We start from the raw sequence: 27,483 nt of genomic DNA, 5'->3' as shown, positions 1-27,483 counted from the left end.
AAGATTGTTGACTAATATGGGAGTCAAAAGGTATTAGAAAAGGCAGGAAAGTGGAACTCAGACTACAAATAGATCAGTCACAATTTTATTGATTGACGGAGCAGTTGAGAGGGGCCAAATAGCGTACTGTTGTTCTTAGTTTATACATTTAGAGATTTATTCCCTGACAAAGGAACAAGCAGCAACATGAGTGGTTAGCATTTGGAATGCCTGTTTGGTTTATGGATACAAATTTGCTCACAACTGTATAAAGTAGGATTAAATACTTGAAGGACAAAGACATTGCAGGGATGTGGGGTGCAAATAGGGGAGTGGGACAAACTGAATTGCTCTTTAAAACAGCCTGTGTAGACTTATAGAGTCATCAGGTCATACTGCATGGAAACAGATCCTTTGGTCCGACTCGTCCATGCCAAGTTTTCCAAACTAAACTAGTCCCACTTTTCCACATTTGGCCCATCTCTCTCTAAATCTTTCCTAATCATTTTAAATGTCTTTAAAATATTGTAACTGTACCTGCATCGAACACTCCCTCCCATTCCACATATGAACCACCCTGTGTGAAAAAGTTGCCCCTCAAACTTATTGAATCTGTTTTGAACTCCCTGCAATGTCAGGATATCCTATTTTAAATATGGGACCAGACCTGTACATGATACTCCAAATGCAGCCTCAAAAACACCCTGAGCAGTTGTGACAGCACCTTTGCGTACTTAAATTCCAACCTCCGAGCAATAAAAACCAAAACGCCATTTGCCTCTTAATTACTTGCTGTAACTGCATGTTTATTTCATACACAAGCATACCCAGATCAGTGTGCTGCAATTTTGTTTGGAGTTTGGCTCAATTTAAATAATAATTTGCCTTTCGATTCTTCCTACCAAAGTCCACAATCTCACACTTTGCTACATTCAACTTCATCTGACAAGCTTCTGTCCACACACTCAACCTATTTCCCTTGTAAATTCCTTAACTTCTCATTACAACATGCCCTCTCACATTTATTTTTGTATCATTAGCAAATCTGGATGCGTTACAATCTGCCCTTGCTCCAAATCATTGATAGATAGACAGCAAATCATTAAGGCCCTAAGACTAACCCTTATCTGCACATGGATTTCCAGAAGGCTTTCATGTAAAAGGTTATTTCACAACAATAAAGCCCATGGTTGCGGGTACTGTATTAGCATTAATTAAGGATTGATTAAACAGTAGACAGTCAGGATTATGAGCTTTTTCAGATTGGAAACCAGTTGACAGGTTGAATGGCCACCTTCTGAGCTGTACTGTTGTAAGATTGTTTCAGTTTGAGTAAATGTAAGTGCTTACACCTCCAAAGTGTTTTCAGCCTATTGAGTCAGAAGGTCAATGTACCAATATGCAAATTTCTGTAAATGTTTTCAAATTTTAGCTTCAATTAAACCAAAGTAATTGGGACTTCTAAAGAAATTTAAATTTCAAGGACAACTTGCCAACTTAATGCATCATGCTCATAAAAACAAGTCAATCACATTGCAAGAAATTTAAGAGTAATCTATAACACACCTGCTTAGATGGCCTAAATGCCTAAATCATTTAGGGTGCACAAATAAATTAAAATTTTAATCTACAGTTATTCTAAAAAGTCGACTTTCATTTTTAAGATCTATGGTCCATGCCAGCACAAACTGGTCATTGGCAGAAAAGCAGAACAATTACATTATAACCAACACAACACTTAATGAATTGGGCTCCTTTTTTACAAGTCAAAGCTTCCAAAACAATTCTGAAGTTACTACTCTAAACTAATTTTAATAGACAAGTCTTTTTCCTCTTCACCTCATTTTCAGAAAATGTACACATTTTTGCTATGGCACCTGAGATATTGCAATTAAATCTGACCACAAAACTAGTAATGGGAGCCACATCTATACTGCTCATGTTCATGAATCATATAAAACCACACACCACAGCTTACTGCTGAAAAACCTTATTTAGAAAGTTTTACCGAAGAAATGGGGATTGAATAACACTGTGCTACATGTTAAAGCCAAGACCACAAATAATTGAGTGCTGAGCAAAATAAAGGGGGGCATGACTGAGGAAAACCTCAATGATTCCATACAGGACTAAAACATGAGGCTTAAACTTCATGACGGGCAAAATGGCTCCGGTAGAAATACTTGTTTTTTCAACAATGTCAAATTATTTCCACAAACATCCACCGTCTTCCCCACTGATGCTCAGTTGCAACAGTGTATTATGTACAAAATGTACTGCAGAAATTCACCAAAGATCCTTAAACAGCACCTTCCAAATCCACAACAACTTACATCTAAAAGCACAAGAACAGCAGATGGATAGGAACACCACCACCTGTCGGCTCCCCTCCCAAGGTAAAAATAATGACTGCAGATGCTGGAAACCATATTCTGGATTAGTGATGCTGGAAGAGCACAGCAGTTCAGGCAGCATCCAAGGAGCAGCGAAATTGACGTTTCAGGCAAAAGCCCTTCATCAGGAATAAAGGCAGAGAGCCTGAAGCGTGGAGAGATAAGTTAGAGGAGGGTGGGGGTGGGGAGAAAGTAGCATAGAGTACAATAGGTAAGTGGGGGAGGGGATGAAGGTGATAGGTCAGGGAGGAGAGGATGGAGTGGATAAGTGGAAAAGGAGATAGGCAGGTAGGACAAGTCCAGGCAAGTCATGGGGACAGTGCTGAGCTGGAAGTTTGGAACTAGGGTGAGGTGGGGGAAGGGGAAAATGAGGCTCCCCTCCCAAGCCATTCACTACCCTGACTTGAAAAATATATTGCTGTTCCGTCACGGTCGCTGGGTCTAAATCCCGGAATTCCCTCCCTATCAGTATTGAGTGTCTATCATGTACACTGTAGTGGTTCAAGAAGGCAGCTCATGACATCAAGGGCAGTTAGGATTGGGCAATAAATGCTGGCCCAGTCAGTCAGTGGCACCCAGGTCCCATGAGGGAATTGAAATAAAAATCTACTCTAAATAATTTGGGTAGCATTGCTTCAGTTTAAATTAAAATTAAAAAAAATTATTTCCAAGAGACCTAGAAGCCACTGAATCAAAATCAGTGAGACAGTGCAGTTGCAAAATTACTCAATTTTTATAAATGTTCTGTTTGATAAAGTTATGGTCGCCAGAATGTGGGATGATAATGCCAGTACTGTTGCAATCAATTTCAAATTTCTGTAGATAAAATTATTAATTTCTACAATTAGTCTGTCACTAGTTCCCTTCTTCAACTTAAGCAGGTTCCACATCAAGGCTTTGGCATGGAGGTCTAGAATATGGCCCCAATAATAATTAGCTATGTTACCATTGATTATTTTTTGCCATGAAATTTAGATATGCTTTTTTTTAAATCACCTTCATTTTACTGTGCTTATATAGTCACATCCCATCCTTTGCTCCTGATAAGATGTATTGTAAACTGTTTATATCCTTCAAAACAAATGCATCGCATTTGTCACAATTATTCCACAATAACTGTTATGGGAATATATCCATTCAATCTTTCCCAAGACCATTCTGGAAGATCTTATTTGTTAGAGCTCTTTTAGTAGCACATGCACAGCTCCAATGCTTTTCACCACTCATATTTACTTTCTGAAAATGTTTACAAAGATAGTTTGATGTGGCCTCACAAGCTCTTTCGGAGTAGTTTCTTACATCTATGATAATGGTCGCCAGATTTACTTTAAATTTACTTCATGACTCTATCTATCCAGCCTGCCTACACTGATGTGCCACCAGCCATCTTTACCAATTGTTTCATATATTCTGCACCTATAAACACCTAATATTCCAAAGGTTTTTACGAATGTACAAATTTGTTAGAATAGCAGGCCATTCAGCTCCTAGAGGCTGCTTCACCATTCAATAAGACCATGACTGTTTCAAATTCCACATTACTATCTACTCTTGATAAACAGTGATTCCCTTGCCCAAGACAAATCTATCCTGGATAACTGAAGCATAGGATCCTTACTTTTATATTCATTTTTTTTTCTCTCTGCTTGCCCCATCACCACTCCTTGTAACTCTTCCGTAATTTAATTTTTCATGTTTCTAACCTTACCTTTATCTTTTGCTCTTTTACACAAATTCCCTTTGCTCAAAACTGGTAACATTTTTAACTTTTGCCAGTTCTGGTGGAAGTTTATTACCCTGAAACATGAATTCTGATTTGCTGTCCCCAGGTCCTGCCAGAAGAGTGCATTTCAAACTTTATCTCACTTTATTTTCTTCAGTAAAATGCAAGGTTGTAGTATTCAACAAATCCAATCATCTTTGATAAGACATGCAGTTAATGCAATTTCACATACCAGCCCTCAGGTTTTGTATGCATATGCCAACAAATAACAGAAAGGACTGCACAAAACGCTATGTAGGACAAACAGGAAGACAGCTAACGATCCGCATCCATGAACACCAACTAGCCATGAAACGACATGACCAGCTATCCTTAGTAGCCACACACTCAGATGACAAGCAACATGAGTTCGACTGGGACAACACTACTATTATAGGACAAGCCAAACAGAGAACAGCCAGGGAATTCCTCGAGGCATGGCACTCATCCACAGATTCAATCAATAAGCACATCGACCTGGACCCAATATACCGGCCACTGCAGCGGACAGCTGGAACTGACAACCGGAAGCGGCAGATACAAATCACTATAAATGCCGGAGGAAACGTCACAGAAGCGCTTCACAGGAGGCTCCCAAGCACTGAGGATGTCACCTAGACAGGGGACGAAACGTCTGCAACATAAATTCCCAGCTCGGCGAACAGAACCACAACAGGAAGACTTTAATTTATACAGCATCTTACAGCAAATCCCAACAGGTTTTACAACAACCTACATAAATATATCTTCTGTCATAAAATAAAATGTCCAAAGGTGTGTAAGAACAACACTATAAAATAAAGAAATAGAACACTAGAACAGGAAGATTTTAAGGGGTGTTTGGAGGCTGAAAGTGGAGAGAAAGAAATGTCAGGGAGGTAAATCCAAAGCTTAGGACCTAAGCATCTGAAGTTGTAGCGAACAACGAAGTGGATAAAACTAGGGATACACTAGAGGTCAAAATTAGTTGGCTGCAGACATCCTGACAGGGTGATAAGACTGTAGAATGTTACAAAGATAGAGAGTACTGAGGTCATGAAAAAAAATTGAAAACAAGGTTGAGAATTTTGAAATTAAGATGATGTTATTCTAAAAGTCATTGAGATCACAGAGTACGGGGTGATAGTTGAATAGTGTATTGTATGAATTAAGACCCTGGCAGCAGAGGTTTGGATAAAGTCAACATTAAAGCGAGTAAAATGTGGGAAACCAGCCAGGAGTGCTCTCGAATAGTCAAATCTAAAAGTAGGAAAGGCATGAGTGATGGTTTCAGCAGCAGATGAGCTGAGACAAGGGCATAGTTGTGCAATGTCATGGAAGTGAAAGTGGGCACTCTTAGTGATGGAGGGTAACAGATGGTCAGAAATCCATCTCATGGTCAAATATAACATTGGGTTTATGAATATCGTAGGTTAGTCAAAGACAGTTGCCAGGGAGAATGATGGAAAAGAGGGAAATTCTGAAGCAGAGACCAAAGACAATGGCTTTACTTTTCATATACTTAAATCAGAAATATTCTTGGTCTATACAGTACGAGCTGGCAGATAAGCAGTCGATAATTTAACAACAGTAGGGTAGTCAAGGAAGGAGTGAGGTAGAACGGGGTTTATGCGTGAAAACCAATGTTGTGATTTGGATAATGTCAGAGAGAAGTAGGATGTAGATAAGAAATAGGAGAAGTCATGGATAGAGCCCAGTGGGGTGCAGTTCAGTATAGACAACAGTGTGGGAAGAAGAGCAGCAACAATTGCAAACCTTCTAGTTTAGGTTAAGAGTGGAACTAGGTAAGAGCAATCTTATACAACTGGAAACCAGGAAGAGGTGGTGGAGGCAAAGAGCATAGTTAACCTTGTCGAAGGCAGCACAAGTCAAAAAGGGTGAAGAGGGAACATTTACCTTTGTCACAGTCATGCAAGATGTGACTTGTGATTTTGTTACAAGGCATTTCAGTGAAATAACAGAACAAAAACCGTCTGCAGAAATTAAAACTGGGGTTCCTGAAAAGATAGGCATGTATTTAGGAAAGGGACAACACATTCGAAGATTTTGGAGAGGAAAGAGAGATTGGAGGTGTGTGGGGTCAAAGGATTTTTTTATTTAAAAAGGATAGCAGTGATATGAGCAAATTTGAAAGAGAGATGTTAGCAAATCTGAAGGAGGAAAATTCCTAATAATTCACCCTACTAGGAGGGGAAGCTAGAAGAGCAGGTCAAGTGATAAATAGTTACGTGGAGACAGAATTGAGGATGCCATTCTAAGTGATTAACTACTTAACAACCATCCAGATTTGTCTAATACATCACAAAGTTGCATGACATTTTGATCTTTTACTTAAAAATTCTGTGTCCTCTGTATACTCCTGGCGCACTGGCAATTTGATGAAGGAACAGCATTCCGAAAGTAAACTTGTTGGACTACAGCCTGGTGTTATGTGATTTTTAATCCTGTCCATCTCAGTCCAACACTGGCACCTCCACATCATAATGGACAAAAGAAGCTCCAGAGAACAGGAGGGGAGATAGTTTGGAAAAGAAAGGAGAAAGTTTCAATTCCAGAGACAGGGCAAGGAAAATTTGGGAATGTTTGGAGGAGCAAGCTAGTGGTAGGGAGGTTTAAATAAAGCAAAACAATCAATCTGAATGTCTCAATTCTAATAACAAATAAGTCAATGAAATCCTTATTTCTGTTTGTTTTCTTGGCCAGTGAGGGAGAGGGGTGATTTACCAGAATGAGGCCTGGGATGGAGAATTTTAGTTCTGAAGAGAAATTGGATAAACTGGAGCTGTTTTCCTCAGAGCAGAGGAGACTGGAGTTGTGGCATGGGGGAAATTATTTGCCTTATGGAAGGATCAATAAATAGGATCATGGATTTATAGTAAAGGACAGGAGAGTTGGAGGAGATGAGAGGAAAGATTTTGCACCCAGGGAATCTGGAACTCACTGCCTATTAGGGTGGAAAAGGCAGAAACCCTCAAAACAGTTAAGTAGTATTCGGGTGTGCACTTGCCATACCAAGGCATACAAGGCTATAGGCCAAACGCTGCAAAATGGAATTAGGATGGTTAAGTGGCTGTTTTTGACTGATGCAGACTCAATGGGCCAAAGGATCTTTTTTTTCCTGTGGTGCAGTCTTCCATGACTCCTTGTAATTTAGTGACTGTACCAAGGTCAGCCAGGTGAACCTGGTTGGCTGGAATGGGCATTTCCTGATTTGACCAGATTAACAGCCTTAAACAGGGATCCTTGATTGACTGGCAAGGACAGAAGTTCACCCACAGGGATGGCTCAGATAGAGTGGGATCAGTGTCAAGGACTCCCCATATGTAAATAAAGAGTGAACTGGTAGAGGAATACTAGCCTCTGTGAAGTTATTTCAGGGAGAAGACAAGGGAAAGGGAATGAAGATGAGGGTCACAGCCAATTAAGCACTTTTGAAGAATAGATATGCATAATCTATCTCCGCAAAGATTCTCAAATAATAAGGTAATAACAATCAGATAACTTGTTTTATAGTTTTGTTAACTGAACGCAAAGATTGTCTTAAAAAGAAAAGGAAGATATTGGACCTTTGAAACAGAATTAGTACTTCAGTTGTAATAAAGAAGATTCTTTTCAACAATTAATTTGAAATGTGAATATCATCCCAAGGGAACAAAACAATGAGTTCCTTGTCAGTGTTTTCTTTTTCTGATCAATGATTGTAACCACCCTTCATGCCAATTTTTGTCTTATGTATGAGTTTTCAAGCAGTCCAAAACATTAAGAAAACACATTTTTGACACAAAGATCCATTCGTTTTCTTAGAAAAGATGATGCAGCTCACTTGTGTTAGCACAAAATCTTCAATCTTGCCAATTAAATACTAACTGGCCTGATCACACTTTGACATTTGCTGCAACATTGAAATAGCTGCCCTTTTTCTTTCTTTCCTTCCCTTCTTACTTTCAATTTTCTGAACTGCATCTGTTCCATTTGTTTTCCATGAAGAAAATGTAATAGATATGCTATCCAATTGATCCTAACAAAATCCAAGGATTTGAAATACAAATCAAAATATAGGCATGCTCAATCCAGAGGTCTTTGCGCTCAATCTTTATTTATATGCTTGAGCTGCTGAATGCTCATAACGTGCATCATCTTTTTTAAGTTTGAAGAATCTGAAAAGTAGCAAGTTAAAGAGACAGTACATCCTTTTAAAAGTTGGGTTGAATATTGCACCCGATCAAAATTTACTTAGAGCATTAAACAAATGTTATTAATTTAGGCAAACTTCCTACAATAGTGTACTTTTAGTAGACAAGTATCTGGCATCACTGCCAGCTGCTTCATCTAAAGTACTGAGGTCAGGAAAAGACTTTGCAGCACATGTAACACTTGTAATATTGCCAGTTTTAATTTTGATTTGAATTGGCTGATGCAGTTCTCTAAAAGGAATACTATCTCTTTACTGATGTGTTAATAACAGGATTTTATATTATTACAGCACAGTAAATAATTTGGGTAGTCTTCCAAGCTGCCTACCAAACCCATCCTGTAAGCTGCAGCCACCAACAGTAGAGGCATTGTCATGTGATGCTTCCAGATGGACACTTCCATTCCTGACCAGTAGGGAGGCGCTAGCACTAAGTACAGCAGCTTGTGACGGGGGACGGGACTGTATTTTGATCTGAGAAGTAGCTGGCTGACCCTGCTGACTATCTTGAAGGCTATGGTAAAAAAGAGCGAATACCAAGACATCACGTCAAAAGACAATGAGAGTTAACATGAATATAATAGAGTTAATCATGCACCGATTAGCACGGAACCAAAAGCAGCACACCGATTGTTCAACATTTGGATAATTCATGCAGTTTTATGCTTACAAAAACAAAGAAGAAAACCCATCAAATGAATCATTGCAAACAGTATCAAGCAAGCACAAGGCAGAAAATTTCTGAAGCAGTAAATAGCTTTAAGACAATGAGTCAGCATCCACAAAATCAGCAGGTGTAATTTTCTAAGTTACATCACAAAAAAGTAATAATGCTAATTTATCTCCCCAGTGGAAATGTCCAACTCTTACGTAGCTGTAATTTAAATGCTTTGCGTGTAATATAGTATAAATTCTATGCACTTAAACAATTGTGGTACATAAAATGGAGAACACAAACGTGGAAATTGCATTGGAAAGCTTGAGATGACTTGTAACGGGACTGGTTAGCTAAGAACTGATTCAACATATTAACAGGTGAACATTGTGGCTCACTGCTTTGCTGAATCCTAATTACAAAATTATTGCAAAGTCTATCAATAATTTCATTTTAAAAATCTGCATTAAAATGGTGTACACTGCAATATAAATACTATGGTCATGTTAAAAACTAATGTTCCCCCACCCCCAACCTCCATATAGTGTGAATTAGAAAAACCAGAGGGAAATGAAGGGGATTAGTTTAGTTTTAAATCTGAATGGAACCCTTACCAGTATACTATGCAAAAGATTAAACAAGCTTAAGTCAGTTGGTACTTCATGGGAGCATGAAGCAGGATTCTGGATAATGTATCATAGACTCCAATGCTAAGAACAGCTATTCCCCAAAGCTATAATACCCATTGCTCAGAAATAGATTTATTTTGAGTGTGCTTCCTTATAAAATTTAGTTGTTCCATTTATTGTAGGACTGACTAAATTTGGGAAAGTGTACATACAACATCAATCAGAAATAGCAGCCTTCAAGTACATGTTGTACAAGCACAAAGAAACAAACTACACTGTCCATTTAGAGCATAGACATGTACAGCACAGAAACCAACCCGTCGGTCCAACCCGTCCCACCACATGTACTAAATGTCAACAGTGACCACCATTCCTTTACTTTTGGGGTGTTATTTCTAATATGGTAACGTGCAACATCTGAGTTATGATTTTATGCACATTTAATAACTCAAATCTTTCACAGGGATTACATGACCAAGGGAATGCAGGCAGCTGAGGCTAATAATGCATATGTTGCACCATGTTAGGAGAAGAAACATTTGATGAAATAACTCATCCTTCTTCTGTTTTCTTAAAAAAAGTCTCCTTAAGCTTTATTTATCTGGGTTGTCCAGACCTATCTAGATTTGGGGAGGCACTGGTGTGGTGGTAATGAATTAGTAAGCTAGAGGCCCAGGAGAATATTCTGGGGACATGGTTTCAAACGCTACCACTAAATCTGGAGTATGAATAACGACCACAAAACTATCATTATAAAAAACCCATCTGACTCACTAACCTTCTTGAGGGAAGTCAATCCACCATGCACACATGGTCTGACCTAAATGTAACTCCATACCCACAGCATTGTGGCCCACTCTAAACTGCCCTCTGCAATGGTTGAACAAGACACTTAGTTCAAGGGCAATATAGGACAATTAACAAATGCTGAGCTTTCAGCAGTGTTCCTGCTAATTTCTTTTAACATCCTCATGGATGTTAAAAAGAACATCATCAAAGTTCTGAGCATGGTAGCCTTCTGGAACAGAAATTCAATGCTGCGAACAGCATTTGTACACTGGTTACCTTGGAACTCTATGCATGCACACACTTCTTAGAATATTGTTTAACACCAATGCATGAAAAGGAACACGAATTAGTAATTATTATTTGTACCTGAAACTAAGATTATAATGAAATAAGTGATTTTTGTTATCTCTCAGACTCACTCTGAAGTTGCCATTTTAACTGTATGCATGGCTCGTTAATAAGCAGTTCTCATGAGGAAAGGCTAGACAGATCGGGCTTGTTTTCAATAGACTTTAGGAAGAATGAGGGATAGCTGGATTGAAACATACAAGATTCTGAATGACTTTAAAAAGGTGGATATCGAAATGACATTTCCTCTTATCGATGAGTCCAGAACTTGGGGGTAACTGTTTTAAACTAGTAGATGTCCTTGTACGACAGAGATGAGGAGACTTCTTTTCTCCCAGAGAATTGTGCAAATTTCAAATAGTGCCTTCTGAGACAGTGGATGCAGATTTTTGACCTGAGGCTGAATGACCCACTTCTGTTCCTAAATCGTATGTTTGTAATCTAAACTACAGATACTAAGGCAGCAGATCGTGCTACTTGCAGTCAGTGTAAAAATTTGCAGGATATTGTATCACACCAAATCATTAGTTGAACAACTTCAGAGAATCAATGTGCCCAAGAACCACAATTCAACATAATTCCCTATAAAAATAAACCAGTAAAATTTATTTCCTATTCTATGCAGGATGATCTTAGAAAACACATAATTGATAAAGTTTTTCAAGTTCTAGAATTGCATGATTAATTTATTTTTCTTTGGCAGGATCTTTCATAGAAAAGAGTTTTCTATTGATAAAAAAAAAGTTTCCACCTCCCTAAATCACAAGTTTTAATGCTAAATTTATTTAGTGTGGCTAAGTTAAGCTGTCCTGACTAAGTTAATAAATTATTTGAATACCCGATGATTTAACAAAGTCTATAAAAAGGAAGACTACATTCATGGCAAATCTGACCGACTACTTCTCTCCCTGTTGCTTTTATTTTAAGAAAGATGAAGTTCTATCTCTGATCTTCCTTAAAACAAAAAAAACAAACTGTTCATGTTCTCTAAACATTCACAACAAATATTCATTCATCTGTGTGCTAAAACAGGAGAATTCGTTTTTACCACATACCCAAATCTAATTACTAACTTCATTTGGGAACTTTAAATTTAAATGTATATTCTTTAATCCTACATCATTCCATATGTGAAATATTTTGAATCCTCCAACAGTATTAATTTGAAGAACTATACGTCTCCTTACCAATCTTATTAACATACGGAGTTTTATTTGATTAAACTGTTTCGAAATTGCCATTAAATTTCAAAATCAGAACCATAATAAAAGTGAATATGTTGCATGAAATGATATGCAAAATTCCTTAAAAAATACAAATCCATAATTCAATAATTGTTTTGCACCAATGTAACTTTTAAAGTTTTTATTCAGAGGTCAAAAGAAATTCTAGAGCTTAAAATGATCGTGAATGAACAATAGTGAAACACTTAAAATGATCCAACTTCAAAGCTTCATTTGTTGCTCTGCTAATAACAAAAGAAGATGGATCTCCTGTTTTAATTTGGTTACAAAATCTAAAAATTGCACGCTGAGAGAAAGAATGTGGCTTTGAAGTGACAAAGTACAGTTTCTAGGTGTTCTGTTGAAACTGGTTGGCATTATAACTCTGACTACTACAACTGCAAGTCTGAACCTTAGCTACACTACACAGACAAAGGAAGCAAGGGAAATAAAATCACATGCAAGGACTTTCAATTGCTCTCTTCTCTAACTTTGAGATGCTAATTACAGAGATGTACTGATGAGGGCTTCAGATTTGTACTTAACATGGCAATGCTGCATAGTGTGCACAATAAAGAGTAAACAGCATGAAGGACAATTCTGTATGATAAAAGTCAACAGTTAGATCATGAAAGAATTAGTGGACAAAAGCATTAACAGGCATACAAGTAAGCCACTTAGATTGGAAGGTTTCCCAATAGGCTGGATGTGTATCAATTGAGAACAAGTTTATTTTACTATCACTGAAATTTACTTTTTGTTCTTTTTTTCCCTTGGCTTGTACAGTCTTCAAAACTGTTTCATTCCGAGGAACAGCCATTGGCCTGAAAAACATTTCTTCTGTTGCGGACTTGCCACAAAAGTTGCAGGGCTTGCTGTTTGTTTCCAGCATTTTGTATTACTAAATTTGGCTATGAAGTCTTTAAAAGTTAAACACCTGCATAAGTTCACTGCTACCTTTGCAGATGTCACTTGTGAGTACCACAGTCTGCCATGTCAATGAGAAGGGGAAAACAGCCAGCTTTTCATGGACTGATAACTTACACATTTCTTAACAAAGTTGAAGTTTTGCACCCAACTTTCCCGCAGCTGTCATCTATAGCGTAACATTTAAAATATTATGTATCAGCAGCTTTTTTTTCCCCATGTGAATGGCTACACATATATTAACTTATCTCACAGGTTATTTAACGGAAAATCATTTACTGGGAGCCATTCAGTGATTATATAGTGACATCATGTCTTCCCTTAGTTACTAACAGCAAAAATTTACAAATGAGGAGCAGTGGATAGATTAGATTATTTATTAAACACTAATGTTCAGAAGGTTTACAATCCTGAAAACATACCTACTGTGTCAAAATTTTGGGCTGCTCCCCATTAGCAAATAAACCATTCCACTGATCCCCGCCTTGCGTTGAATCCCAGTCAGGCTCCAATTCCAACCTCTTCCTTGGAACAATTTGTACAAATAATAGGGGAGAACATAATTTTGGCAACAAAATTTTAAAGAGTGGCATGTCATGATTTTAGTTGATAAAAATTGAGTTTTTATTGTTTAAAAAAATTAACATTCATCAGAATTTATCAAGTACTTTGACAGATTCCAGGATTTATTTCAAATGCTTGAACCCATGTGCAATATGCAACTTTTCTGGAGATGGGCAAAACAAAATAATAGTTTGTGTATTTTAGTTAACTATAAATTGAAAATCCACACAAACAACTCCTAACTTGTAGTGCAAGAAAAAAATTATTTACTTTTCCAACTAATTAGATGAGTACCCCAAATATCAGATAATGGCTTGGGATATGTTAAAGTTGGAGAATTTAAATCTTCCACGATCTGCACCACGAAAATTCTACGTACAGCACAAAGCAGATGCTAACATGCACGTTCATCAAGCCAACATGCTCATGAGGTCATGCAGCAAGTCGAAAAGTATAGAACATGCTTCAGCACTTTTTTTTTAAAAAAAAGAAAAGCAGAGGGAGACAGCAAAATTTAAGAGATATTGGTGGCATGGTCATCATGTCATACCTGAGAGGTGATCCAATGAGCGAGGCTGGAGGGGTAGGATTACTCCCTGCATTGTGCCGCCGTCGAACGGCTTGCCGCCTGAACGTACTGCGTTCACGACGAAAAGTAACTGTCTCATCAGTGGTTTGGGCTGGCACAGCAAGACAGGTGTAAGCAAGACAGGCATTAACAACTCATTCAAAAATCAGGTTGAACAGTTCTGTTCTGGTCACGTTACTGAACTGTTTAAAAACACACAGACAATTCCAAATGTATCATTTTTTTAAAACAAAGTGGCATTTTCAAGGTCATTGCAACAGATCAAATTTTGTCAATTTCATCAGAGAACTTCAATACCCTCTCTCTCAGTTGTTTCAGGTCAATTTAACTGAAAGTTAACAGCTGCAAATTACTTAAAATGTGTCACAAACCAATATGTGTACCAGAAAAAGATGTTAACAATCAGTTTTTAATTGCTGTGGCTGCTGAAAAGTTTACTTGTATGAAACTTAGCTAGCTCAACTGATATCCAAAGTCATTAAAGAAGAAGATTCAGTCTATCTACGGAAAAAATGCTTCATAAACAGAGATCCCTAATCAAAGATTTATTGCTGAGATATGTTAAGAGAGGATTGGATTTGCCTCCCAATCTAAAACAAACAAACAAATGAAACAAGAATGTTTCACAAATCTAAATTTTATTAGAATTACAACATTAATGAATGATATTATTGATACCAGGAGTTTCAAACCCTATTCATGATCTCCAGCTTTTAAGAGAGATTATGGCAGCTTAAAATAGAGTAATTATTCTGACCACCAAAACTGACCACAAAGTGGCCACCCACACAGACACAGAAGCAGGCTGTGACATCAGGTGCCCTTGACAAGTCCGTAGGAAGCACGTGTGCGAGGAGCAGCTGAACAAGGCAGCCCTTGAAATTTGTTGTGTAAGCTTCAATTCGAAAACGCACAAGCTTCCTAGTAGCTGCTACTTTGTCGCTTTGCTGTGATATGGCATTTCAAAGTTGTGTGGCTGCACGTGCTCAGACACATGTCATCTTGGAGGGGTTTTGCATGCAGCATTTAGTACAATATAGTAAATTATCAAAGTAATGAAATGAAATCCACCAACCACATAATGCCATACATTTCTGATCTCAGCAATGTCTTTTTGGGAAAGCTGAGTACCTTCTCCAGAGGGTACATCAGAGGAAATCACGTCCTACCCCACCTAAACTCAGTTCCAAGCAACTAGCTTTAACACTGGTTTACTAGGAACCTCGTCAACAAAGGGTGAAAAACAATCAAAAGCCTGTTGTACAAAGAATCATGCAGAATAGCAATTGCAGTTAATTTCTTTTTACAAAAAATTTTGCGACTGCCAAAAGTTTGGTAGTCTTAAAATTCTCTTTCAAATATGAAAGAATTGCTAAAATATTTTGTGATAGACGTTCATCACTCCACCACTGGCAACCGTGTGCGCGGCTGCCTTGAATCTAAATTCTGGAATTCCCTCCCTGAACAAATCTAATTTTCTCTCCTCTTTTAAGGCTTTCCTTCACCAAGTTTTTGATCATCTATCCAAACATCCTATAATGGGCTTGATTCAAATTGTAATCAATAATTAATACGATGCATCTTTTGACATTTTAAAACCAAGATGTAAGCTAAACTAAAACAAGTTGCTGGAGAAACTCAGCAGGTCTGGCAACAGCTGTGCAGAGAAAGCAGAGTTAATGAAATGAATTGGTCACTGAATTTAAAACCTTAACTCTGCTTTCTCTCCTTAGATGCTGCTACCCATATTGAGTTTATATATTAATCATGATAATTATATATCCCCTCTGAATTTCAATTTCTTCCAGACATAATGACTATTGAGAATTGAATGAGGAGACAGAGAGGGGTAAAGATGGTTGTAACAAAAAGGAAATATTTTTCTCAGTAACTCAGGCAGCATCAACAATCTGGAGCATCAAAAACAATATGCTTTTGTGAAATATTTTTCTATTGTTTTACATAAGCAGTGGTTTCAGTTACAATTCAAACAGAGGCAGATTTTCCTGCTGAGTACCCGAGCAGAAAAGGTTGACAAGGCAAAAGCACATTTGACAGAGCAGTCAAATACATTCAAACAATAATTGTGTGTTGAGGGATGAAGTCATGGCACCTGTCATGGACCTTGAAGAAAGTTCCCTGTAAAAGCCTAGCAATCTCTATGCTGTGGATTTCCCTTCTCCTGACATCAGTCTGAACCTGGCGGCAAGTCAACGAGATTTCCTAATATACAGTGAAGTCACCAAATCAGATAAGCAGCCAAAAGCAGTGAAGTATTCTTAGAAAGCAAATCATTGAAGTCCTTCACTTTTAATTTTAAATTTCATATAGATGAAAAAGAGAAAGAGAGAGAGAGAGAGAGAGAGAGACTGAGACATACACATAGTATTTATGTAGAAGCTAAAATAACAAGCTAATCTTTGTAAAGTGAAAACAAGCTTTAAAAATGTATTTTCTTTGACCATAATGCAGACTGTTGATATTCAATAGATACAAAATTACTTAAGCAAAGCTGCTTAACAGTAACTGTGATCTCAGTACTCCCCTTTAAGAACACAATTACACTTCATTTCAAAAGGCACCGACTCTGCAAGGATTTTTATCAATAGTGAAACAATGGAGGTTCTCATCAATTCTTTGAGGAACTAAAACAAATCACCTTCTGAAGTGTATGATCAAACTGCATGTTTCCTGTTCAATTCCAGATACATGCATTCCAGAAGACTGTGACTGCAGAAATTATTCCAGTCTTCACTACTGCAAAATCTGAGCCAATATTTCAGTTGTTCATAGAACTAGCAGGATAAGGAATAGAGGGTCACAAGGAATGAAAAGTAATGATCATTTACAATAATCATCATGTAACAGCCTGTTTACATCTACTTCTACCTTTGCACTACAGGAAAAGATTGTAGAACAGAACACATTACCACCAGACAAGTAGATGGTACAGAAGACCACTGGAGCCATCTTCCACATGCAGTATGACAAGTCTGTGCCACCAAAACAAAGCTGAACAACACAGCAAACCAGAAAGAAAAGACTGTAACAGTGATGGTTGTTCCACAAATCATGGGATGTTAGAGGGAATAACCACATTTTGATGGTATGACCAGCTTCCCGAACTACCTGAAATAGCTGAATACGGTTTGTGTGACTTTGCAATTAATGTCTAAGGCTAATTGTGGGGGTCAGTTAACTTAGTTGACAAGGCAGCTGGTTTGCAATGCAGAGTGATGTCAACAGTGTGGTTCAATTCCATACTGACTGAGGTGACCATGAAGGACTCACCTTCTCAACCTTTCTCCTCGCCTCAGGCATAGTGACCCTCAAGTTAAACCACCACCAGTTGTCTCTCTCTCTAATGAGAGAATAGTTTGGTAGGACTATGGCAACTTTACCTTTATTATGGTTATGGAAAATAGTTTGCAACACTTTCTCCATATGGATGTCCAAGATATAGGTGACAATATTTAGTACACAGTAGGGACAGTACTGAATTTCCACTGTCACTACTTTCCCAGTATCTCCTTGTGGCTTTTTGGATTATTTACTAAGTTTTCGAATCTGTTATCATCTGTAAATAATTCCAAATATTGAAATGACTGTTACCCAGAGTCCACTGAACTGGTCCCAAAACATGATCACCATCCATTTCCAAGTACAGAAACCTTCATTAACTATTACGATTTTCTCCATTCCAACAAATTTTGAACTCAAGTTCACATCAAGGAAATTCTACTTCCTAACACCACATCATTTGCTCCAACATTCTTCTGTTTATGTCATTTCTCAAAAGCATTATCAACGTTTATATATACCAAATTCCCAGCAATTCCTCCAAGAACTGCAAGAATCACAAGTTAGTAACTTATCTGGCCCGATTTACTGTTATCTAACACAACAGTACCCTGCAAATGTTCAACAGACAGAGCTGATAAAATCAGCAGACTGGTTGAAAACTTCAGTGATAAATGATAAGCTGGTTTAGCTCTCATTGTAAAACTACATGAATCGTATAGTTGCATATAAAATAAGAATTCTGCATAAATATATAGCGCCAATTATTTTTGTTTAGCTGTTATATCTGTTCATGGAAACTTCCTCAGTGTAAAACAAAATGCATACCCATTTGTACTGCCCATAATAGTCTTTGCATGTAAACTTCTAATTGGCTGAATGGGTGATTGCTAGTAGTGGCTAACAGTTAAAAACAAAAATAAAGTCACAATGATTTGGTAGCGAGAAAGTTATTCAGTTGCGTGCGATAACACTTATAGAGTAATAGAGATGTACAGCACAAAAACAGACCCTTTGGTCCAACCCGTACATGCCGACCAGATATCCCAACCCAATCTAGTCCTACCTGCCAGCACCTGGCCCATATCCCTCCAAATCCTTCCTATCCACATACTCATCCAAATGCCTTTTAAATGTTGCAACTGTACCAGCCTCCACCACATCCGCTGGCAGCTCATTCCATACACGTACCACCCTCTGCGTGAAAAAGTTGCCCCTTAGGTCTCTCTTATATCTTTCCCGTCTCATCCTAAACCTCTGCGCTCCAGTTCTGGACTCCCCCACTCCAGGGAAAAAACTTTTCCTAATTACCCTATCCAGCCCCTCATAATTTTGTAAACCTCTAAGGTCACCCCTCAGCCTCTGACGCTCCAGGGAAAACAGCCCCAACCTGTTCAGCCTCTCCTTATAGCTCAAACCCTCCAACCCTGGCAACATCCTTGCTAATCTTTTCTGAACCCTTTCAAGTTTCACAACATCTTTCCAATAGGAAGGAGACCAGAATTACACGCAATATTCCAACAGTGGCCTAACCAATGTCCTGTACAGCTGCAACATGACCTCCCAACTCCTGTACTCAATACTCTGATCAATAAAGGAAAGCATGCCAAATGCCTTCTTCACTACCCTATCTACCTGCAATTCCACTTTCACGGAGCTATGAACCTGCACTCCAAGGTCTCTTTATTCAGCAACACTCCCTAGGACCTTACCATTAAGTGTACAAGTCCGGCTAAGATTTGCTTTCCCAAAATGCAGCACCTTGCATTTACCAGAATTAAACTCCATTTGCCACTTCTCAGCCCAGTGGCCCTCTAGATTTAAAAAAAAGCATCCCAAATTAGGGGCTGTTGTGGCACAGTGGTAGGGTCCTTGTCTCTAAGCCAAAAAAAGTGAGGTTCAGGACCCACCTACTCCAGAGATGTGCAGTAACATCTCTTAGCAAACTGATTATAAAGTATAAAGTGCAGGATTACGCTCTAGCCTAACCCTTCTCATTCTCAGTAACTAGGTCACTTTTTGTCACTGTGATGTTGGGGGAAGTGGCATGCCTGATTGATGTCATTTCCAGCACAAAAGGAAGATAGTTGTTGTTGTTGGAGGTAAATCAATACTTAGCTAGGAGACTCAGCAGAGAGTCCTCAGGGTATTTGCAAACAGATTGCAAAAGCCTTCAGATTTTTCCTAACCAACCTCTCGTGCAGGTGAAACTTGAATCCAGTCCTGGACACTACTAAGGACACCAGCACTGCAACACAGAAGCCACTCAGGTTTGTCAAGGTAAAGTCCTGGTCCCAACCATCTTCAGCTGTTTCAATGGCCATCCTCCATCTGGTGTCAGAATTAGGATGTTTGTTGATGATTTTCAGTACTATTCATGATTCCTCAGATATTGAAATAGTCCATGTCCAAATGCAGCAAGACCTCAACAATACTCTGGCTTGGCCAGATAAGTGACCAAGTAACAATCATGCCATATAAATGCCAAGCAATAACTATCCCCAACTACAAAGAGTCCATCCATTTACTCTTGACAATCAATAGCATTACTATCACTGATTTCCACCATTAACACTGCCTCGGGAGTTACAATTGACTAGAAACTGAATAGGACTAGACATCAATGCACTGTAGCTGCAATAGCAGGTCAGATGCTATGAATCCTGCATCAAGTTACTCACCTGACTCCCCAAAACCTATACATTATCCACAAGGGAGTATGATGGAATATTCCCTACTTGCCTGCTCTAGTGCAGCACCAACAATATTCAAGAACCTCAAACCAGCAGGATAAAACAAATAGTCTGCTTGACTGGTATCCCATTTCACATTTTCAACTGCTGCCAGTGAATATAATCTACAAGATGCACTGCAACAATTCAAGGCTCCTTAGACAGCACCTTTCAAACCCACAGCCTCTACAAGCGAGAGGGACATGAGCAGCAAATCTGTGTCGTAATAACTTTAGAACCCCCAACTGGAAAGGAACACCATTTATTGTTGAATATCAAAATAGAGCCACAACTCACGGTGTATTCAGGATAGTCCGAGCCCAGGATCTGCTTTACATTCTGTTCTTCTTGAAGAAACATTTTCTTCAAAACAGTAGAAATGTTTTGACATTATCAGAACATTTTTGACTGCTTTGTGAAACTAAATACATGAATTTACGACTTGACATTACCTAGTGACGTGGACACTGCCCCTTCTGAAACCAGGAGAGTCAACTCTTGCTGCGGAAAGTTTTAAATCTTCTCATGCACCTTCTGGGGAGCATGGGGTCAGATGTGTTGTCTGAACATTATTAACTCACCAGGTTTCCCTCAGAGTTAAAGTGGATTTTGTTTTTTTTTAAAAACAGGTTTTAAAAACAGGTTTCCCTTCTAGCACAAGGGAGCTAGAAGTCTTGCAAAGTCTTTGGAAACAGGAGTACCCTGACAGACTACAATCACTTGAATCTTTATCATATCAGCACTATTTAAAACCACCAAGTCAGGACATAGCTCTTTCCAAAACTGGGATTGATAACATTACTTGGTACAAGTTGCTAGTTCAAGCATGGAATTGATTGGAATTGATTGGAATTTTGAAAGGCAAATGAATGCATATCTTTAAATTTTAGTTTAAAACAAGAGCCAACAGAAAAAGGTCTAGGTGGTTTTAATATGTATCAAAATAAAATGGTATAGATTACCTGGGAAGAAATTAACAGTTCATTAATGAAACCTGTTAAACCAACAACTGCTGAGATTGTACACAAAAGAAAACTTGGAATCTGTTGTTAATTTTGAACAGTTTTGCATGAAGGAAAGCGGCACGGTGGCACAGTGGTTAGCACTGCTGCCTCACAGTGCTGGAGACCCGGGTTCAATTCCCGCCTCAGGCGACTGACTGTGTGGAGTTTGCACGTTCTCCCAGTGTCTGCGTGGGTTTCCTCCAGGTGCTCCGGTTTCCTCCCACAGTCCAAAGATGTGCAGGTCAGGTGAATTGGCTATGCTAAATTGCCCCTAGTGTTAGGTAAGGGGTAGATGTAGGGGTATGGGTGGGTTACGCTTCGGCGGGGCGATGTGGACTTGTTGGGCCGAAGGGCCTGTTTCCACACTGTAAGTAATCTAATCTAATCTAAAAAAGCAGAGTATAATCTAGTGAGATATTTGAGAAAGTGTTCCAGAATCAGTTATAAGGATAACTAATGAGGGCCACACTTAGAATAAAAGTATTCTGACAGGGAAAAAGTGACACAGCATAAATGGAAATGGGGTGATTCACACTGGGTGTAATTAAATGGAATACATTTAATGAAATTCAAGTGTAGACAGAATGAGATCATTAACAGCGTTCTCTTAGGGATATGCATGACTTTGCCAATGAGTTTTTTTTAATTGGCTGATTTGACCATCACCTGGAAAACTGGAACCAAGCAAAGAGGATACACAGGCATCCTTTGTAATGTTATAATGAAATCAGCCAGGTGGATCACATAGAATATGGGCCAGATTTATAAACAGGAGTGTGAGAGGTTCTCGTCACTTTGAGAGCTGGCTCAGTGTCAAGGACTCGCCACATATAATTAAAGGGTGACTTAGTGACAGGATATTGGCCTCTGTGGAATTATTTCATCCTCAACCAACTTCTGCTCTTTTGAAAAATTGGCCAATAACGAATGCATGGCATGATCCTGGGATATTGATGTAAAAGTGCAAAGTGGTTGTTACATCTGAAGTAACAAACATGAAAGAATGCATGGTGAAAATCCACTGAAGAATAGGTCTCAGACATGTACACCTACTTGACAAAATAGTTATTGTGGTCTGGAAGAGCACAAGTAGTTTAAATAGTAGGGAACTGACACATAATTCATAGAAAAAAATGACTTTAAAACAATGGAATTGGTATTCGTGAAAAGGAGGTAAACTTAAAAGGATATTTGGCTATTAGATCAAAATTGTTAGAGATTAAGGGATGTGGACTCTGACAGGAATTATGGCTGAGTGGACAGCCCATCAAATGATATACAGTTACCCCATCTTCAGTGGCTGTATGGTACATGTATTCCAGCATTCAAACCGGTGGGTAAAATTGTAAGGTGTTAGGACAGTTAATGAATGAAAGAAGGCTAAGCTAAGACTCAGGAGTAAGGGAACCCTAAGGAAAAAGGTAAGAAGTGTAAGCAGAAGATAACACGAAATGCAATGTGTATTGAAAGCAGGAATAGGTGTGTTAAAATTCTATGGATGTTGAAATCTTACAAAATAAGGAGTAAGTGAGGACTGCAAATGCTGGAGATCAGACCTGAAAAATGTGTTACTGGAAAAGCGCAGTGCTGAAAAATGTGTTGCTGGACTTATGCCCGAAACGTCGATTCTCCTGCTCCTTGGATGCTGCCTGACCTGTTGCGCTTTTCCAGCAACACATCCTACAAAAAAAGACAACTAAGGTTGGACAACTAACTTGGGAGGCTATTAAAGTATCTGCTTTTTGGACCAAATTATTACTATGTAGGGATTTAGCAAATTAGTTTAATCCCAGCATGGTTTGGAAGTTTGACAATAACTCTGTGGGAAACATACCACACACAGATGAATCAGAATGTCAAAAATACTTTAATTTGTTTGAGCTTTTTAGCTTGACACAATGACGTGAACTAACCACTTCATTGTTATCCAGATATCTGTTGTCCTGGAGATGATTACTTTACCTCACATACTAATTTAGCATGTAAGGTTGATTTGTTAAAGACTAACTGCAATGTCATAGTATGTAATACTACCTTTTTGATTTTCAACAGTACACAGCAGCAAATACAATGCCAGTTTATCATCTTGCCCAGTCTGCTTGGGGATATGCGGTGAACACCTGAATTTTATGGCAAATGATTGCATGTTAAGAACAATGGCCAAAAGGCCTAATATGCCAATTCCATACATACCCATATCTTTGAACCAAAATCCATTGCAACATAGCAGGTGTACTAGCATATGCAGAAATTACCACTCAATGATATCATAATTCAAGAAACTGGCCCTGACTATATGTATTACCAGAACTCTTAATACCTAATTTGACTGGGGAAAATCACTGCCAACTAACATAAGGACAAAATTTATGTTTTATATATAATGCATTTGGAAAAAACCTCAAAGATATTTAGATAAATGTGAGGAGTTACTTTTGGAAAAGCAAATCAGAGCAGGACTTATACATTTAATGGTAAGGTCCTGGGGAGGGTTGCTGAACAAAGTGACCTTGGAGTTCAGGTTCATAGTTCCTTGAAAGTAGAGTCACAGGTAGATAGGATAGTGAACGTGATGTTTGTTATGCTGTCCTTTATTGGTCAGAGCATTGAGTATAGGAGTTGGGAGGTCACATTGCAGCTGTACAGGACATTGGTTAGGCCACTGTTGGAATATTGCATGCAATGCTCGTCTCCTTCCTATCAGAAGGATGTTGTGAAACTTGAAAAGGTTCAGAAAAGATTTACAAGAATGTTGCCAGGGTTGGAGGGTTTGAGCTATAGGGAGAGGCTGAATAGGTTGGGGCTGTTATCCCTGGCACATCGGAGGCTGAGGGATGACCTTATAGAGGTTTATAAAATCGTGAGGAGTATGGATAGGATAAACAGACAGGGTCTTTTCCCTGGAATGGGGGAGTCCAGAATTAGAGGGCATAGGCTTAGGATGAGAGGGCAAAGCTTTAAAAGGGACCTAAGGGACAACATTTTCACACAGAGGATGGTGAGTGTATGGAATCAGGTGTCAGAGGAAGCGGAGGAGGCTGGTACAATTACAGCATTTAAACGGCAATTATATAAATAGGAAGGGTTTGGAGGGATATGGGTCAAGTGCTGGCAAGTGGGACTAGATTAGGTTAGGATGGACCAGTTTCCATGCTGTACATCTATGACTCTATGACTGTATCACACTGTCAATCCATTAAGCGGGGTTCCTTAGCATGTGACATTTAAGAAATTGTGAGCTTTCCTTGTATAACCTCTTATCTGGCAACAGTATACTATGACCTCTTACGGCCAGAAACTACCATGACGTACAGCCATAATCGACTGATTCGCATAGCAGACAATTTAGGAAGCCTTCCATTACATCACTACCGGGACATATTTGAGGAATGGTCACTTAAAGCTTCAGCATTACTTTCTTTTTTGTGGCATCCAATTGTATTCTTGTTTTGTTTCTTGTTTTTATGTACCTGCATAAAAGCCCACAAACTGCATCACATATATAATCAACTTGCAGTTATTGAACAATATATACGTGCTTGTGTAAGGTTTTGATAATCTATTTAGAAGACATTAAAGGGTGGTGTGTAGTGTTAGGCTTAAAACACAAAAACCTCCAAACCAGACCATTTAGGGCTAATGGTTAAGGGTTAATTCAACATGACAATAAGCAATTGAAGCAAAATGAAAAAAAAATGAAAACAGGCCTTTTGCTAAAGACATCCTGGGAGGTAACTGCATTAACATGATTGTCTGTATGAACTTTTTTTTAATGTAGTTAACACAGAGCTACTTAGGGATGTTTTCAACTTATCTGGGTGGCACGGTGGCACAGTGGTTAGCACTGCTGCCTCACAGTGCCAGAGACCAGGGTTCAATTCCCGCCTCAGGCGACTGTGTGTGGAGTTTGCACATTCTCCCCGTGACTGCATGGGTTTCCTCCCACAATCCAAAAATGTGCAGGTTAGGTGAATGGGCCATGCTAAATTGCCCGTAGTGTTAGGTGAAGGGTAAGTGTGGGGGAATGGGTCTGGGTGGGTTGCGCTTCGGCGGGTCGGTGTGGACTCGTTGGGCCGAAGGGCCTGTTTCCACACTGTAAGTAATCTAATCTTTTGCACAATGGAACGAATGGGAAAGTACTGAAAGTACTACAAAATGGTAATGCAGCACATAACCAAAATACTATTAATATCAGGGAGTTTCTCCCATTCATTGGACTTTCACCCACTGGCCAGGTTTGAGAGATCAGGGTAGTAGACTTACAATATCAGACTAAGGTTCCTGAGACCTATGGACTCAGACAAAGCTCCAAGTGCAAGTTATCCAAAGTCCCTGGCATAAAAACAAGGTAATGAGACTCATTAGTTTGCATATATATGAAGTCGCTTAAGCTAATATATTAAGTATATTAAGCTAGTGAGCAAATGAATGTATAAACTAATAAATTAGCTATATATTGCAGTGCTCTTGTTTTCTTGTAATCATTTTGATCAGAGCTTAAAAGAACTTGTCAGGTACTTTCAGCCTAACAACACGGAAGCAGTGAAGAAAAAGCAGGCAGTAATCATTAAGTGGATAGCACTTTTGAAGAATTAACACGTATGGTCTCCTGTTCTGTAAAATTCTAATTCCTGTAAAGAGGAAGAATAATAGGGTAAAGCATAATGGCATGTTTGCTATTAAATCAATCCTGAGTGAGCTCAAAAAATTGTTCACTTCAACTTCAAGTCATTCTCATAAGATTTATTTTTGCAAGTATCCATAAGAGCAAGAAACTGAGCAACTTAATAAGAATATGTTCCACATCCCAAATACTACTTCTGTTGAAGATAACATTATCTCCCGTTTTCTATGTCAACCTTATGAGAGGGCAAGGTGGCGGTTTATAATCTGTGATTTGCCAATACATACCATTAATCCAGCATTATTAAATAAAAGAAGCATATCAGACATGACTTTTTGTACTGCAGTATAAAACCTGGATTTCCTCAAGGTTTTCATTCTCATCTGTCCCTTAATGTTATGACTGAGATCAGGGATTCTTGATGTTTGTGGTTTTCTCTCTCCCTTCTTTATTCTGGAAGGAGGCAGATTTGACCAATAGCTGAAACGGGTATCCATATTAATGATGGTGACATCAATTTGATTCATGCTGGTCATCTGGACCAATGAGCTAAGCACGAACAAACACACCTCCCAAAGAAACCACGTAGCTATGGAAACATGCTCTTTGTCATGCAGTCCAGAATTCTGAATAATTATGATAAATATTCCAATTTTTATTCCATCATATGGACCACTTTTATTCCTCCCCATTCTCCCACTCTTAACTCCTCCATTTAGCATTCGACAGAAGGATTTGCAAGTTGAAACTCAACCTGTTTGGCCGCACCTTCTTTGACCATTAACTGTTCACGTGGGATGAGAACTCAGAGGTTCTACTTCAGTGGCAGGGTCATATTTCCTCCCTTCTTTACTGTCAAACGTTTAGATCTCCTAATTTTGAACAACACCTGAGAGTCAACTACTCCAGTGAGTTTTCCCAGCCTTTAATGTACATCAATAATTCATAATTTGTCTACAGTAAGAATAAAGTCTCATTAACTATTTTTAAAATTTTGGGATTATTTGTTTTATTATGGATTTGTCTCAATAAGCAATATCTCAACAATTGAATTGAATTCAACTATACATTTTAGGAGAAATTAGTACAATATAGTAAAGAAACGTTATATATCCCCTCAAGAGAAAATAAAAGGCCACTAAATTCATGCGGTTATTTTCTTCTCCAAATGGACACTGCATGTACGTAGTTCCCACTCTTGGGAAAAACAGCCATTAAAATACTTTCAACATTTTCCATTTTTCCCTATAATCTGACAGGTTGGTATGTTTTATTAGAAACATATTATATTTTGAGTTGAGCTTGTGTTTATAAAATCATATTCCAAATCTTGACTTGCTTAAAAAACGTTAGACTTCCTCTCAATCTTGTTAATGGGCACCAAAATAACAAATTTTGTAATGTATTTATTAACATGTGTAGAGACTGCATGAAAAGCTTTAAAGTTTTCTGTTGAGTTTTTGTTTAAATTAACATTCTTTATCCTGAGATATAATCCCCAGAAATAATTGTTACAGGATATTTCTCAAAGGAAAATCTTTGATTAGGAGGGCAGACATGCTGGCTTCAGCAGATTCCATACGGTGTGAACTATATGGGGACAAAGAAAACAGGAAGTCTAAGAGCTAATTGGGTTAAACGGCTGCAGCTTTCACATTACATTGCTTGGACCATATAACATTGTCAAAGACTGGCTGGATATTTAGGTAAGTTGAATCTTTTGCTGCCAGATTCTATTGCATTCAAAATCAAAGAGGCTTAAGATTGTAATTC

At 38.4% G+C, this 27,483-nt stretch overlaps 1 protein-coding gene across 4 annotated transcripts in view; it reads right to left on the bottom strand.

Moving 5' to 3' along the window:
• Positions 1-27,483, bottom strand: part of pcnx1 (pecanex 1) — a 280,941-nt gene that overhangs the window by 138,237 nt on the left and 115,221 nt on the right. For 3 of the 4 annotated variants that reach the window (XM_072569208.1, XM_072569209.1, XM_072569210.1), the window contains 2 exons: positions 14,012-14,141; positions 8,656-8,840 (listed from right to left, as the gene is read on the bottom strand). The exons of the other annotated variant lie outside the window; for it this stretch is intronic. In XM_072569208.1, coding sequence (XP_072425309.1) covers positions 8,656-8,840; positions 14,012-14,141 — 315 coding nt within the window. The remainder of the gene's footprint in view (positions 1-8,655; positions 8,841-14,011; positions 14,142-27,483) is intronic. 4 annotated transcript variants of the gene reach the window in all.

Source organism: Chiloscyllium punctatum, chromosome 4 (genome assembly GCF_047496795.1).
Source record: "Chiloscyllium punctatum isolate Juve2018m chromosome 4, sChiPun1.3, whole genome shotgun sequence".
Lineage (NCBI taxonomy): Eukaryota > Metazoa > Chordata > Chondrichthyes > Orectolobiformes > Hemiscylliidae > Chiloscyllium > Chiloscyllium punctatum.
Note: the sequence above shows the minus strand (reverse complement) of the source record. Positions and strands in the feature narration are given on the sequence as shown.